General features: G+C 40.2%; 1 protein-coding gene across 2 annotated transcripts in view; it reads right to left on the bottom strand.

Annotated features, from left to right (window-relative positions):
* The window catches only part of si:dkey-288a3.2 (protein phosphatase 1 regulatory subunit 37), a 41154-nt gene that overhangs the window by 16438 nt on the left and 8295 nt on the right, over positions 1 to 16421 (bottom strand). For both annotated transcript variants that reach the window (XM_027159900.2, XM_047821508.1), the window contains 7 exons: positions 14191 to 14291; positions 13834 to 13953; positions 10958 to 11105; positions 7778 to 7933; positions 7575 to 7687; positions 5517 to 5658; positions 5257 to 5423 (listed from right to left, as the gene is read on the bottom strand). In XM_027159900.2, the coding sequence (XP_027015701.2) occupies positions 5257 to 5423; positions 5517 to 5658; positions 7575 to 7687; positions 7778 to 7933; positions 10958 to 11105; positions 13834 to 13953; positions 14191 to 14291 (947 nt within the window). The remainder of the gene's footprint in view (positions 1 to 5256; positions 5424 to 5516; positions 5659 to 7574; positions 7688 to 7777; positions 7934 to 10957; positions 11106 to 13833; positions 13954 to 14190; positions 14292 to 16421) is intronic.

The raw sequence follows: 16421 nt of genomic DNA, 5'->3' as shown, positions 1-16421 counted from the left end.
ACTAGCTAGTTCTACTTAGCTACTTCTAGCTAGTTTAAATCCAAAAACACAAGCTACTGTACTAGCTAGTTCTACTTAGCTACTTCTAGCTAGTTTAAATCCAAAAACACAAGCTACTAGCTAGTTCTACTTAGCTACTTCTAGCTAGTTTAAATCCAAAAACACAAGCTACTAGCTATGGTTGAACAGAAATTCCTCACAATGTTAGAATTTCATCAGCTTCCTTTGATCACACTGGCACTAAACTGGCTGTCGGTGAGCACTTCACATCATGTGACCGATTTTCAGACCTTAGATCTCACCTCATGATCGAAGAATTTGTTTACAGTGTGCCAGCAGTATATTATATTGCTTTCTACTCTACACGCTTTCTACTCACTTAGAACCTCATCTGTAATCACACCATCCTTTAAAAATGTAATCAGTGCTAATGTAATCAGTGCTAACGTTGTCGTGCAGTTGTGCGTATTTTAAAAAATATATATATAATACACAATAAAGTGTGTGCTATGTATTTGTGGGCATGTGCAGAAGTGTGTATTAATTTGAGTGTGTTTGTGTATGTTCGGTATGCTTAAGTGTGCTCTGTGTGAGTGTGTGTGTTTTTGTGTGTGTGTGTGTGTATGTATGTGTGTGTGTGTGTGTGTGTGTGTGTGTGTGTGTGTGTGTGTGTGTGAGAGAGAGAGAGAGAGAGAGAGAGAGAGAGAGAGAGAGAGAGAGAGCGAGCGAGTGTAAAGTGCGTAATCTATTCCAAAAATATTGGCTCCCTATAATAGAATAGAAGAAAATCATAGTATAAAATAAATCTACAGTTTAAAAGGAAAAATCATTTTCTTTCTTTTTTGCTGACGTGGCATGATGTGGGAATATTATTTTATTATTTTAAATAAATCAAATTTACAATCAAAACACAAGAGAAAAAAATTACAGGCCTTAATTTGAGCAGACACGAACCACACTTGCCTCTGCCAAGAGGTTACGAGTCGCGAACAGGTCGATCCTTCGGTATAACGACACAGGAATAAGAACAAGATGCAAAATAAAGTCAGGAGAAGGAGAAGAAGTGGTTAAAGCTTTTTTTTTGGGGGGGGGGTGACACAAAGAAGATAGCGTGCTCAAGAAATGAATTTTTTAGTGAATAAACATTTCTTCTGCCACACTGCAGGCTGTTACAATTAAGCGTTAAGGGTTAATCAGTTTAGTTAAATACATATTAGAATAGAATTAGAATAGAATTCAATTCTGGTTGCTGGTATTCGCATGTAGAGAGGATTTAAAATATCTGTATTACATCGTATAAGACAAAACGTGACGGCTTTAAAACGCTCTACAAACGGATCGGATTCGATCCAGATGTTACAGGGTGTTCTGAGGTGCCAATACTTTTGACACGAGCATGTGTTTTAAGTGGAGAAGGGTTAAAAAAAAGCATGCTGTTATTTTGTGCTCGAAATAAAGCTATACAGAACAGTGCATTTTAAGGAAGAATAGATAGAAGGGTGGCAATAATTTTAGAGTCAATTGATTGGCCCTGGAGGTATGTGGGGTCTCTCTCTCTCTCTCTCTCTCTCTCTCTCTCTCTCTCTCTCTCTCTCTTTCTCTCTCTCACTTTTAGTATGCTCACTCAGCTCCCTCCATCAGAGATTCAGACACCATGACCATCCTGACACTCACCCCTCCACCCCACCCTGACGTCCCTGAGCATCTCCGAGCTCCAAACACCTCGTCTCATCCTCTCATCCTCTCATCCTCCCATCATCTTCCTCAAAGCCAGCTTCCTCTCCTCGTGCTCTTAAAGACACTTCTCACGCTAACAGCAGCAATTACGATACGTCTTTAAGAGCTCGGAACCCACATCAGGTTCTCACTGCCCACCTCTATACTAACGCTCCAGTCTCTCTCTCACACACACACACACACACACAGACACACACTCTCATACATACACACACACACACTCCCTAAACTCTCACAGGACACACCCCGAGCCCGAAGACGATCCTGACGATCATGTCAACACAAACAAGAAAACCAGAATCAACTACCTTGCTACAGCCACTCATAGCTTGTCCTTGGAATCCTGCATTTCATAAAACTCCCTCTATGAATATTTTAGACGGGTAAATAATTAATAATTCACGCCAACAAGGGGCCGACGATCAAATGAAGCCGAGCGTCGACACGCATGCCAAATCAGACGCCGTAAACAAAGACCAGAGGACGAGTTTTTTTTTTTCTTTTTGTTTGTTTCCTCTCCGCGCCACCTTCCTCCCTTTTTAAACATGCGCATCCCAAATTGCGTCACACACACACATTCACATACACACACACACATACACACACACACGCGCGTTTTTATCTCATACACATTCCATTTGAAAGATGGAAAAAAGAAATAAATTCACTTTTCTCAGGCCAGAGGGAATTCCGCAAGACTGAATGTCTGAAACGCTCGATCTGATCGCCCGCTGATTTCTCATGATAAGATTTACTTCATACAAGTGTCACTTGTTCTGCTGTGTTGTGCCCTGACCTAGACAAATCCCAGCAGTGTAAACACACACACACACACACACACACACACACACACACACACAAACAAGTAAAACATGCCTACTCAAAATAGCTTAGAAAAATGATTTTAGTGGAATTTACACAGTCTTCTTCTTCATCTTCTTCTTCAGCCATGTTATTGTCTGACCTTCCACAATTTCTGCACTAGAGCTAACATGCTAATGTAGCTAATATGAAACCTATCAGAAAAAAAAATCCGTTCTTTTTCGTTTTTTAATACAACTCACAGGGAACGTTTACACAGGTCATTACGCGGCCGCACACACGTGCACTCGATTCATGAACGGTCATATAAACAAATATAATCTCACGATATTTATTGCCATATCACCTTCTTATCATTCTTGTTCCTCTCTGTTCTGTACAGCTCATACCATTTTATTCCATTTTACTTTTAAATTCCGTTTTGTTTATTCTGTTCTGTTCCGTCTTTTCTATTCTCTTCCTGTTTTATTTTAATTCCAGTTGAGGCTATTTTCATAAACTGGAATTGAAATCGAATTGATCTTGGACAAACAGAAGCGTTGAGTTCTTCCTTCACTTGGTAGAACATATCTAGGAGTTTTGTTTTTATTGTGACGTAAGCAGTTATGTTGCTACGACAAAACTACGGCAACCAGGAAACGTGACTACGTAATTTGGTTAGCTATATTGGGCGGCCATCTTGGAAAAACAGAACAAATTCTTTTATCTAATACGGCACATCAATATGACTCAAATATCAAATAATAAACAATACAGTTATGATATCAGACCTAAAGTGACAAATATTACTAAAATCAACAAGAGTAATGTTCATACAAAAAAATTACCTCTCTCTCTCTCTCTCTCTCTCTCTCTCTCTCTATATATATATATATATATATATATATATATATATATATATATATATATATATATATATATATATATATATATTCTTTCTCACAAAACTTCTTCTGTAATCCATCATTTTAAAAACGATCATAATGTACCGTTGTGTTTCAGCGGCGTTTAAACGGGGCACCTTTCTAAATGACAGATGCTCCATCTTTATGAAATATTATAAAGCACAACTGATTGACAGGGAAGGAATTCAGCAAAAAAATAAAATAAAAAATACATCAGAAAATCAAAAATAAAACCGTTCCGTTTCCAGACGAGAGCGAAGGCTTTGGAGTGTGTTTTAAAGTGAGCGTTACTTTCCTTGGAGAATTTAATTAATGCTTTAATATGCAAATAAGTTAGAGGAGATAAAATCATGACAAACAGATGGCAACTGAGCTTAATTATTTTTTCCCCTAATCGAGCTGGGGCGTGCATTAAAGCCGCCGCATCGTGTGTGTGTTTTTTTTTTTTTTTTAAACGGAGGCTAGGTGGAGAAAGGAAAGGGAGGGTGGGGTTGGCAGGAGGATTTCACGTTACTGTTCTACTATGAATATCGAAGATGAAAGTTTTGAGCTTTAAACTTTCTCATCCTGAAACAAGTGCAAATAATCGCAAGGTTTTGAAGAAACAAGCTGCGAAACATTTTAAACTCAACAGATTGTCAACATTAGAATTATCGTGTTATTGTTATCAGTCTTTAGCATCGCGGCTAGATGAAATCTATTGGCTGCTGTACACAAGCTACTAGCTAGTTCTACTTAGCTACTTCTAGCTACTTTAAAGCCAAAAAGACAAGCCACTAGCTAGTTCTACTTAGCTACTTCTAGCTAGTTTAAAGCCAAAAACACAAGCTACTGTACAAGCTAGTTCTACTTAGCTACTTCTAGCTAGTCTAAAGCCAAAAACACAAGCTACTAGCTAGTTCTACTTAGCTACTTCTAGCTAGTTTAAAGCCAAATACACAAGCTACTAGCTAGTTCTACTTAGCTACTTCTAGCTAGTCCTATCACGTCGACATTTAGCGGAAACTAACCAGACAACAAGAGACAGTCTGAAAAGACCAACTTCCTGTTGACCTTAAACGAGCTACGAGTAAAGACTTAAGATCTTTTTCATTCGAGTAATATTATTGTTTGAATTTCTTGCTATTGTTTTAAATTGAGTTTTTTTAGCACGTTCGTTGGTGGAATTGGTCAAGCTGCCATGTGCAGGACAAAGCATGAGAACAGAAATTTTCCTACTAAATATTTAACTGAAGTCAATGTATTAAATATTCATTCATTCATTCATTCATTCATTTTCTACCGCTTATCTGAACTTCTCGGGTCACGGGGAGCCTGTGCCTATCTCAGGTGTCATCGGGCATCGAGGCAGGATACACCCTGGACGGAGTGCCAACCCATCACAGGGCACACACACACTCATTCACTCACACACACACACACTACGGACAATTTTCCAGAGATGCCAATCAACCTACCATGCATGTCTTTGGACCGGGGGAGGAAACCGGAGTACCCGGAGGAAACCCCCGAGGCACTGGGAGAACATGCAAACTCCACACACACAAGGCGGAGGCGGGAATCGAACCCCCGACCCTGAGGTGAACGTGCTAACCACTAAGCCACCATGCCCCCCCTTGTATTAAATATGATGTTCTAATATATTAAGTCAATGGGCTCAAGTGTCTTATGATCATAGTGTAATATTTCATAAGCACTTTGTTTGTGTATTAACTCGAATCTTTGGTTTATTATCTTGTGGCTGCACCTTATACTATGTCTGAGATAGAAATAATGTGACATTTTTCCTCACCTTCTCCTCTTTGGGGTTTTGATCCAGGTCTAAATGAACCAGAGTGCAGTTGAGCTTCAGAGCCAGAGCGAAAGCCATCAGGCCTCCAGTGAGGATGTGATTCCACCTCACATCCAGAGTCTGCAGGAACCGAGACTCTGCCAGGAACTCGGCCAACACCACGGCACCTGAAACGAGCACCGGATGGCAAACAGCGAGGACCGAAAGTAAAACCTGAGGCGTTCGCGATAACAGGAAGTAGGAAAGTAAACGATTTGTACCTTCACATGTTATCCGCACCGAAGCCAGGTTGAGTCGTAGGATAGAACGGTTACAGATGAGCGCCTCCTTCAGAGCGTGCAGCCCTCTGTCCTCTAGATCGTTAGAGCTGAGGGCTAACGTTTCCAGCGTTCTCAACGAAGGCTAGGAGACGAATTAAAGCCATTAAAGCCACATTAAAGCCGAACAAAATCACATTTAGCAGATTTATACCGTTTTCTTTAATTGACCCAAATGTAGTCGATTAGATAAAGCATTTTGTTTATAACAGCTTCATTTAGTTAACCAGTAATCTTAAAAATGTTTAATAGTCAACATAGCAGACATGGTGTGGGGAATAAAGGGAATAATGGGAATACAACAGCAACCGACAAATTAGCACTAAACTCCCTAAACACATCACAAATATTCGATCTTAACTGCGAAAAAACTAGTCGAATGACCACAACACCCTAATTAGCGCCCTGTATCATCATGTCTATTTTTGTCCGTGTTTGATTAAAGCCGTGGTATAAAACAAGTCCGACGTCATCGAGGACATTTCCCCCGTACATAACGGGATTCCGTAAACGTCACGGACGAAGAACATGATTTAATTAACGTCTATGACAGGATCCAGGCTCCATCGTCTGACCGACTAACCCATTTATCGCTTGTGCTCTCGCCTTCTTTTAAACGAGCCCCGGAATAAAGAAATGCAAAAAAAAAAGAAAGAGAGAGGGAGAGGTTAATAACAGCCCTTCCTGTGTCATATTCGACACGACCAGCCATTGCACTAATTATATTCATTATGGTCGCATGGATGTCTACTTATCCTTCTTAACGACACAGCACATGGAAAAGCCCACTAAACACATATCTATTATTTAATCAAACTGTTCTTATTTAGTGCAGGCGAAATGGAACGAACCAGCTTTATTTTTGGCCTGGATGGATTCGCGGCGAACACGCCAGCGGCCGAGAGGAGACAAAAGCGGCCCTTTAATTTGTACCCTTTTGATTCGGATCGCCATTCAAATGACAAAAAGGTACAGTTTATTCTGACAATCAGAGCCACTAAAGGGGAATAGATATTATTAAGGATTACACATAAGCCATCCAGCGAGGAAAAGATAGACGCTTTCTTTTTCTTTTTGTTCCCCGGTTCTTTTTTTTGCCGTCCTGTCAAACTCTGTCGGTGCCAAAAGAATACAGGAGCCGTCACGAAGACGTTTAAGAACTTTCTCTATTTAGAAAGAAAAGATTCGTGAAGAAGCCGAACCTATTAAAGTCGCTGACAACAACCGCGCAGAAGACTAAACTAATTATGCGCAGACATGGTGCCGCTCGAGGAACAATCTTTACTGGTCACAGTGTTGAAACAAATATCAGCCGAAGCAAATGATTGTTGGATCATCCATGTTATGGCATAATAAGCATGACAAGGAGGCTTGTTTTATCGAATTTAGAACAAAAGGAAGGGATGAAGGAAGGAAGGAACAAAATAAGTGAACACAAACAAACAAACAAATAAAGTATTGGTATTTTAACAATTTCCCAGGTCTCAAATTCCAGAACGTAACAATTTCCCATTTTCTTTAGTTTTCCGATTTCCAAAATTCCCAGTTTCTGTAATTTCCCACTCTGCATAGTTTCCCATTTCCCCAATTCCCAATTTGTATACTTATTCCTTTTCCTAATCCTAATCTCTATAGTTTTCCATTTTCCCAATTCCCAGTTTATATACGATCGTTATCCATGTTCCTACTTCCTAAATGTCAGCAATTACGATAATTTAGCAATTTTCTATAATTTTCTAATTTCTCTGCTTTATAAAGTGGTCCATCTGTCTGGTCCGTCCCTAGTAAATTAAACCCACGGTTGTTGTTATTTTCTAGTATTTAAAAGAGCTGGGTTTACACTGTGATTTCCTTTCATTTCTTTTCTTTTTTTTTTTTTTAGTCTTTGCATTTGTCTGGAAAATTGGGGCATAATGTATTAACATATTACGCACTTCATCAGACTAATTGGCAAACGTCGCTGCATAAAAGCGTTCTTAATGAACTCGCAGTTCAACTCACCAGAACACTTCCTAGATGAGTCATGCCGCGGTGAGTAATCTGGTTGTTATGCAGCACTAATGTTCTTAAACCAGACTTCTGAACTCTCAGCCCATCACAGAGCTCCTCCAGACCTGCAGCAGGAGAAAGGAACATGTCTCAGGGATCTCCGGGTAACAGATTCAGTCATGTCGGAGCAAACCGGAACAAGGAAACGGCTTTACCCGAGTCTGATATGGCGTTATTGCTCAGGTCGAGGGTTCGGAGAGTGCGGTTGTGTTTGAGAAGCTCTCCTAACTGCATGGAGTCGTTGAAGCTGTTCAGCTCGTTGTCACACAGGTAGAGTTCCTGCAGAGCGATGTTCTTCTTTAGAGAGCAAACTCCATAGAACAAAAGGGGAAATAATTTTAACACGTATAGTCGGGTAGATGCTAGGACATACTACTGTCAAATAATGATTAAAGGAGGAGCTTTAATTATTAAGATGTGAGTAAGTAGGAAAAAAATAATACAGATCCTCAGATAAAAAAAACAGGTGGACATTCAGAATAAAACGTCATTTTGTGTCCTTACAGAAGGGGACAGTTTTTTTTTTTTTTTGTTTTTTTTATGGGGCTTTTTGTCCGCAGCCTCACACAGTCCCGCTGTTCGGATCAATGCGCCAGATCCGATCAGACCCTTTTGGTCGCATGCCGAATGCCAACATGGCCATCACACACAGCGGGAAGTGAATAGTGGGATCGTTGGATTGATCGGACAGACTCCACCGTGCGAGCTAGCAAGTCCCTTAATCAGGGACGCGCCCAATCGATGGCGATGATCAGCAGCTGGGCATTGTAGCGAGAAGCACAGGGGGCACCGGCATCGCACCAAAATATCAAACAGATCCAGGCTTTGCTTAGAGAAACGAAGCAGGATGTGCCGCTCGAGTCCTCCCGCTCATTTAAGGTCCTCTCACACTGCTCTCGCTAATGGAGCATGTCCAGAGCAGCTCTCGCTCTTCTCCGCTGAGACATTAAAGCGATCAAACAGATGCAACTCGGCTCGATGTGGACATTAAGCCAAAGGGACAAGGGCTTGACAAGTGCACATGCGATAAAAGCTTAAGAAAGTGTAAGTGGGAAAGTGACAAGTTAATAGAACCGGACTGCTTCAGATTCTCATCGTCTTCTTCTGAACTTCGTTTAAAAAAAAACAACATACTTTTCTCTCACGTTCATCTTAACACCAGAACATCACCGTTCCCAGGACTTAATATTCGCCTGCTTGAAAGTTAGCGTCCCCCCGGTTCCCTCGACAAATTTTAAAAAAGTGTTTTATATATTTTTTTTACCAATAATATTGACGCTCACTCTCACCTCCCACTGTTTTTTTGTCTGTTAAGGTTAATAATACAAAAAAATCTTGCCGGTCATGTGACCGAAAAGAAAAAAAAAATCTATAAAATATCCACAGTGGGTTGTGATGATGTGTCTCCAGAGCACTCAGCAGTCAGTGCCTACATCTGAGACTCTCTCATTGCTGTGTTTTAAATAAAAGGAGAAATTTCAGACTGGATAACTAGCCATGCTTTCTCGCACCTAACGCCGCTTCCGTTAGCCACAGCCAAGTATTACATTCTTAAAGGAGCTAGTATTACTGTTACAGTGGCCGCTCACGGCGAGCTGGCCGCAGAGGCTCTCGCACGGATCGGTGCAACAGTGTGTAAACTGACAGGCAGAAGATTAGGACATCTAATCCTGGCCGAGTCTGACTGTTAGGGTCACGGGGCCAAAATCTGCCACTCCTCTCGCTGTTCTTCTTCATCTGTTCATGCTGGCCAGGGCCGTGTACATACAACACACACACACACACACACACACACACCTAATTCCAGACCTATTACCTAGCCAGCAGGGGCAGGAATACACAATAGAGAGTCAGAGGCCATTATTTTAACACTCATGATTCAATTTCATTTAAACCTATGTTTAGGAAAATAATGTATTTCAATTTCAATCCAATATTCATGAGAAATTATGAATGAATGTAAATAATGTTAAAAAACCTCAGCTATAATATGTAATAGTGTGTAATTGTGTGTAACATACTGTAGGTTCCAAATCCTGCTTCTAAAGGATCGTGTCATTTACAGGCTTCGTTTAGAAGTGGGGTTATGAAGCAGAGCTTTTTACTCGGGGTTATAAAGTAGAGTCAGTGTGAGTTTTTACTCTGGGCTATAAAGTAGAGTCAGTGTGAGTTTTTACTCTGGGTTATAAAGTAGAATCTGTGTGAGTTTTTACTCTGGGTTATAAAGTAGAGTCAGTGTGAGTTTTTACTCTGGGTTATAAAGTAGAGTCAGTGTGAGTTTTTACTCTGGGCTATAAAGTAGAGTCAGTGTGAGTTTTTACTCTGGGCTATAAAGTAGAGTCAGTGTGAGTTTTTACTCTGGGCTATAAAGTAGAGTCAGTGTGAGTTTTTACTCTGGGCTATAAAGTAGAGTCAGTGTGAGTTTGTACTCTGGGTTATAAAGTAGAGTCAGTGTGAGTTTTTACTCTGGGCTATAAAGTAGAGTCAGTGTGAGTTTTTACTCTGGGCTATAAAGTAGAGTCAGTGTGAGTTTGTACTCTGGGTTATAAAGTAGAGTCAGTGTGAGTTTTTACTCTGGGTTATAAAGTAGAATCTGTGTGAGTTTTTACTCTGGGTTATAAAGTAGAGTCAGTGTGAGTTTTTACTCGGGGTTATATAGTAGAGGCAGCCCAGCTTTTTAACCGGAGTTATAAAGTAGAGTCAGTGTGAGTTTTTACTCAGGGTTATAAGGTAGAGGCAGCCCAACTTTTAAACTGGATTTATAACGTAGAGTCAGTGTGAGTTTTAACTCTGAGCTATAAAGTAGAGGCAGCCCAGCTTTTTAACTGGAGTTATAAAGTAGAGTCAGTGTGAGTTTTTACTCGGGGTTATAAAGTAGAGGCAGCCCAGCTTTTTAACTGGAGTTATAAAGTAGAGTCAGTGTGAGTTTTTACTCTGGGTTATAAAGTAGAGTCAGTGTGAGTTTTTACTCTGGGTTATAAAGTAGAGTCAGTGTGAGTTTTTACTCTGGGTTATAAAGTAGAGTCAGTGTGAGTTTTTACTCTGGGTTATAAAGTAGAGTCAGTGTGAGTTTTTACTCTGGGTTATAAAGTAGAGTCAGTGTGAGTTTTTACTCTGGGTTATAAAGTAGAGTCAGTGTGAGTTTTTACTCTGGGTTATAAGGTAGCAAGCTAAGAAAAGAAAGTAGCTTGTTTCTCAGACGTTCCATGGTTAAAACAGTTTATGGAGACTTTTCACAAGGTGTGTGAGTGTGTGAGTGAATGTGTGAGTGTGTGTGAGTGTGAGTGTGTGTGTGTGTGTGTGTGTGTGAGTGAGTGTGTCTAGGACAAGCATACCGAGTGTGAAGAGTGGCCTTCCACTCAGTCGGGTGTTTTCAAGGTGCAGTTCTGTTAGTCTGCTGCTAAGGAGAGCTCTCGACAAGGCCTGTGCAGGATAATCCTGGATGGGAATGTTACAGGCATCCAACCTCCACAAGGTTTTGCTCTAAAGAGGTAGAAAAAGTGAAAACAACAGAGAGAAAGAAACCTCAGTCATCTGCCTTTGCTGGGGCAAGGTGTCGGTTTCTTTTCCTCTTTTCATCCGAAGCGTCAAACATCCCGTGACAGGAGGACGCCGTAGATCCTACGGCCATCGTTATTCTCCATCCCCTAGTCCGCAACTTCAAAAGTGTCCAGATTCCCCCTCCCTCCACCTCATCCCTTTCTTTTGTTGTCGACGGATACGCGATTGATCTCCTATAATACCGCCTAAGAGCACGCCTTTGGTTTGACCGTCGACGTCCACGAGAACCACGAGGGCGTAACTCGCCTGTCTTTCATCTAGAGACGCCGCTAATTGAACATAATATCGCCGTGAACTAAAGTGAAGTGTAATGATAGCCATTAAAATCAAAGTGTGAACACAGCAATATCCCGCCGTGCGAATATTTTCGTCTCTGATGCATGATAATTCATTACTTCCCCTGCGCTCGGAATACAAATCAGATCAGAGGATCGAAGGCGAGAGAGCAGAAAAGGCGTTGAAAAGTGGCTCGCTGCCTTCTGACTTATAAATCAATGCAAAGACAAAATTACACGTCTTATTTTTCATTAAAACTGTGTTAAATATTTATATATTAAAAATAGATTAAGTGGAGGAGGTCTGCAATGTTACACAAGGGGGGGGGGGGGGAAGACCAGGGCCTTGTGGGAAATCAGACATTCCCAGTACTGCTGTTCCCAAACTGGAGCTCCGGAAGTGTACATCATTTTTTTTTAATTAATAATACTTCCAATAAATAAATAAATAAATAAATAAATAAATAAATAAATAAATGCTATTTATTTAATTAATACTATTAATTAACTACTTATAAATTATAATATATTTTATAACTATAAAATAATAACTAGAAATTAATACTATTCGAATCCGAACATCTTTACTTCTCGTGTCGCAAACAAAAATTCGTTCTTACGAATATGCGTAAACGTTCCCACATCCTCCTGCCTTCCTAATTAGCTTAAAATTTCTAAAGCACTATTCGGACGGGATTAGTTCTACGTGGGGACGTGGAGTAATGCAATTTTACCTCAGGACGTCTGTAATATTAATTGGCCAATTCGCACGGGACAAGACATCTCAGTAAAGCTAGCAGAAGTGGGAGGGGTAACTCGCTTTACACACCACAGTAACCTCCTTGTCGTCATGTGCGTATGACGTTGCTTCCTGTTTCAAGCGCCTCCATGCTTGCAAAACGCGCCAAAAACTACTTTTAAACATTTCACAGAAATGACGGAATTTTACCGTACATATTTACAGCGGGTCTATTCGGACGGGATCAGTATTACCTGAGGTAATTTTTCCGGACCTATTTACAGAAGGTAAAAGTCACCGTAATCTTTACTGACATTGTCCGTAATGATTACCGAGATGGCACATTCGGACGGGACTAAGATCACCGAGAAGCTCTGGTAATGATTACTTTACCCCCACGTCCCCACGTAGAATTAGTCCCGTCCGAATAGTGCTTAAGACTTTAAGCTAACACTGAGCAAGTAAATGAGCTTGCATTTGGGACAGGATCAAATCGCATAAAGTAAACAACAACAACAACTAGTAAACAACTTTAGCATACGATTTTGTTTCTCGTAAATTGTTAGCTAGGTCAGCCCACGAGGTGACCCACAGGGCTAGTTAGCTAGCAGTAGCTCGCTAACTGAAAGTGATAACTAAATCTAAATAATCGTCAGACCTTGGAATCATTAGAATTATTGAGCTCAAAGCAATAGATTTTATAGATTATAAAGTAGATTTTATGAAGTCATAAGGCTTAGCAGGACAGCTAGCGAATGTCGCTTCCTGTGTTGTTTCTTCATCATCGTTCTAACGTTATATAAACAAGGCTCGATTGTTTGCTTCGAAAATTGAGGTTTGAGCTTTCAGCACCAAACGTATCGGCACCATTATTGGTAAATATGGCTTTCAAAAGAATATGGGTTCCAGTCCTAAAAGGTCACGAAACTATCAGACGCTGTGCTGAAGGGACGCAGAACAACACAGAACGTAGCAGCTGGGATCTTTTGTTGTGTCCACTTTTCTGGCCACAGAACAGATGCTGAAGGACCAGCACGGTATTCGATATCATTTGAAATCCAGATGTGTCATTTACGTACCTGCAAGGGCGTCGATTTGGATAGGGACGGTAGGGACATGTCCCTACCAATATCCAGAGAACACTCAATTGTCCCTAGCAATATTTTGACCAACCCTATATATATATTTATACATAACCACTGATATCCGTCTGTGTCTTGTGCTTTGTTTTACTTATTTCATTTAACATTTATCCAGGAATCATTAAATAAGATGAAAATATTTTACAACGGCGTTCTGTAAAAAATAGCGCAACTTGTGGAACACAAACGGTTAACAGAGCTACCACCTGCAATGGATCCCGCCTCTGTAACTCACCTCTCTAAAATGATTGGCCTTTGCCTTTTTTGAGTCCTGCCTCTCTAACCCACGTCGCTGTTTGATTGGCTTTGTCTTTCTCGCAAATGTGTTGAGGTCGGCCGCAGCTATATTCCGTTGTATGAAGCAATATGCAACGTGATTATGCAGGTTACCGGTATGTGAGGAAGAAAGTATTCTTATAACAACAGTTTTATGCACAAAATACGGGGAATGTTGTCCCCACCAATGTCAAAATCAAACTTTCGCCAATGCGTACCTGTTTGAGTAAACGTGAGAGGGCCTGCCATCCCGAGACTCCCATACTCTTGTTACAGGAGACATCCAGATGTGTGGCTGATTCATAGTACGAAATCATATCCATGAGTGACGAGGCTCCCTACGGAAAGAAGGATAATGCCCGAGGTATTTCTCACATACCACAGCAGTTATTCTAAGGCTCTTCTAGATCCATCTAAAAATGTGCAAATCTCCATACAGTACATCTCCATACGCGCCCTTAATTTGTTACCACCCGTGCTGCTATAACACCTTCTGACCAATCGGAATCAAGAATTCTTGAGCAACACCTTTATGGTTTATGATAACATACCAACCGTTAACGGAGTGAACTTACATTTTCCTCGAGATCTGCCCCCTGCAGGTTGATCAGATTAAAGCGAACAGATTTCAGAATCTCCTCCAGAGACTCGCACGAGCGGTAATCCAAACGAACACCTAGGGGAGGAAATTTCAACATAACAATAATCAGGAAATAAACCAACCAAACAGCCAGTTTCTTGCTGCAGGAGTCCAATTTCAGAAAATCAGTCTATGCCAGCGACGCACGCTTTGAGTTCGGCATCTCCACAGAAGCCACTTGGTGGTTGGCGTTCATTAAGGAGCAAAGGAACATTCGACATGGACGCGATGGCGTTCCCCACCGCACAGAGGAAAATCAAAGTCATTTTTCAGGAACTTTTTTTTCAAACAAAGCCTAGAGAAACACTTTGATGGTCACAGCTGTGAATCTTTATTGGACCCCCATCCCCTCATAAACTCTTATCTTCGTGGTCGGGGAGAAGCCAGATCTCTCACAGCCATGTGCTGGAGAGATGATAATTTATTCATCATTAGCATAATCATTTGTACATTTTTTTTTTTTTTTACAATAATCACTTAAGTGCACCCTACATAGGGGGATCTGAAATCCCATTTTTCTAATCCCCTCTGCCGTTCTCTGATAATGATACCACGTCTCGGAGTCAAGATGTCATCAGTGTGTGACAGGGAGCAGGAAGCTGCAAGGCGCTGACCGCCGTTTAAATCTGCCACGCGCTCATATCGATATCAAGAACCAACGTTCTCCTCATCAAAGGGACTGAGGGTTTAATCCGAGCCCTGCAGGAGCCGAGTGCAGATTTCAATTAAGAGGCTTGACGAAGTTTCCGATGCTATCTCCATATGCAAGATTTGGGTCCAGTCCCGCATGACGGGATCAACGGGAAGCGAACGCGTTTCCGGACGACGAAGCCTTGAGAAGGCGCAAACAAGCACGGAATAAAAATCTGAACAGTGAAAAATAACCACGGGTAAACACCCTAGGGTAGACGCTGTAATCCTGGTTGGGTGACCCGAAGCGACTAGTTGGAATTTGCTGTATCTGTGTATGTCTGTGGAAGTGACATACTGTAGCAGATAGCAATCCTGATCTACTCTAAGCACTAAACTCCACAGGTCGGGTTTAAACGCTACACTTCTAGTACACTATAAGTGGATATTGTAAGTCTGAAGCTCAGATGAGAGTTAGAATGATAGATCATTAATTGAAATGAATGTTTTTTTTTTTTACACGAACAGCAGGTTTAGATACATATTTGGAAAGAAAACACTACCTCCTTTTTACATTAGTTTATTATTATTGATATTTTTTTAAATAAATGTGTGACAGAAAGGTTTGCACTGGGACTTTATTTATTTATTTATTTGTTTGTTTGTTTGTTTAAATAATTAAATAAATGTCTCACAGAAAGGTTTGTACCGGACTGTTTGTCTTTCTTTCTTTCTTTCTTTCTTTCTTTCTTTCTTTCTTTCTTTCTTTCTTTCTTTTTCATTTATTTTATTTTTAATAAATGTATGATAGGAGGGTTTGCACCGGGACCGATTTTATTTCTTATTAATTTTTTTATCTATCTATCTATCTATCTATCTATCTATCTATCTATCTATCTATCTATCTATCTATCTATCTATCTATCTATCTATCTATCTGTCTGTCTATTTAATTATTTATTTGTTTGTTTGTTTGTTTGTTTAACATTTGACAGAAATGTTTGCACTAGGACTGAGGTGTTTGTTTGTTTGAACAAAAAGTTTTGCTCCCAGACACATTTTTTGTTTTGTTTTGTTTTGTTTTGTTTTGTTTTTTTTTGTTTTGTTTTGTTTTGTTTTGTTTTGTTTTGTTTTGTTTTGTTCTGTTTTGTTTTGTTTTTTTCTGTTCTGTTTTGTTTTGTTTTAGAAGTCAGATATAAAGAATGCATGACAAACAAAGACAAACGAATCCTTAGTAACTGCTGGTCAAACTTGTGCTGTTTAATAAAACCGAGTAACAAAAGAACACCATATTTTTCCCACCACCGTCTCCTCCGACTTGCTGATTAAGGATTTATTTTTACATAGTAATTATATCCTGATGTTATGTATTTCTGTAAGGCTGCTTAAGAGAGGACAAAAAAAAAGTCTGGAGTCTCAGAAAATCAGGAAAAAGGATTTGATTGGGTCAAATAAACCTGATGTAGTGTTAGCAGAGCACACTGTACAGTATGAGAGCTCTAGGCCTGAGAAACGAAGGAATAAATGAAAAGAAAT

Source organism: Tachysurus fulvidraco, chromosome 12 (genome assembly GCF_022655615.1).
Source record: "Tachysurus fulvidraco isolate hzauxx_2018 chromosome 12, HZAU_PFXX_2.0, whole genome shotgun sequence".
NCBI classification, from domain to species: Eukaryota; Metazoa; Chordata; class Actinopteri; order Siluriformes; family Bagridae; genus Tachysurus; species Tachysurus fulvidraco.
This window is presented reverse-complemented; position numbering and strand designations above follow the sequence as displayed.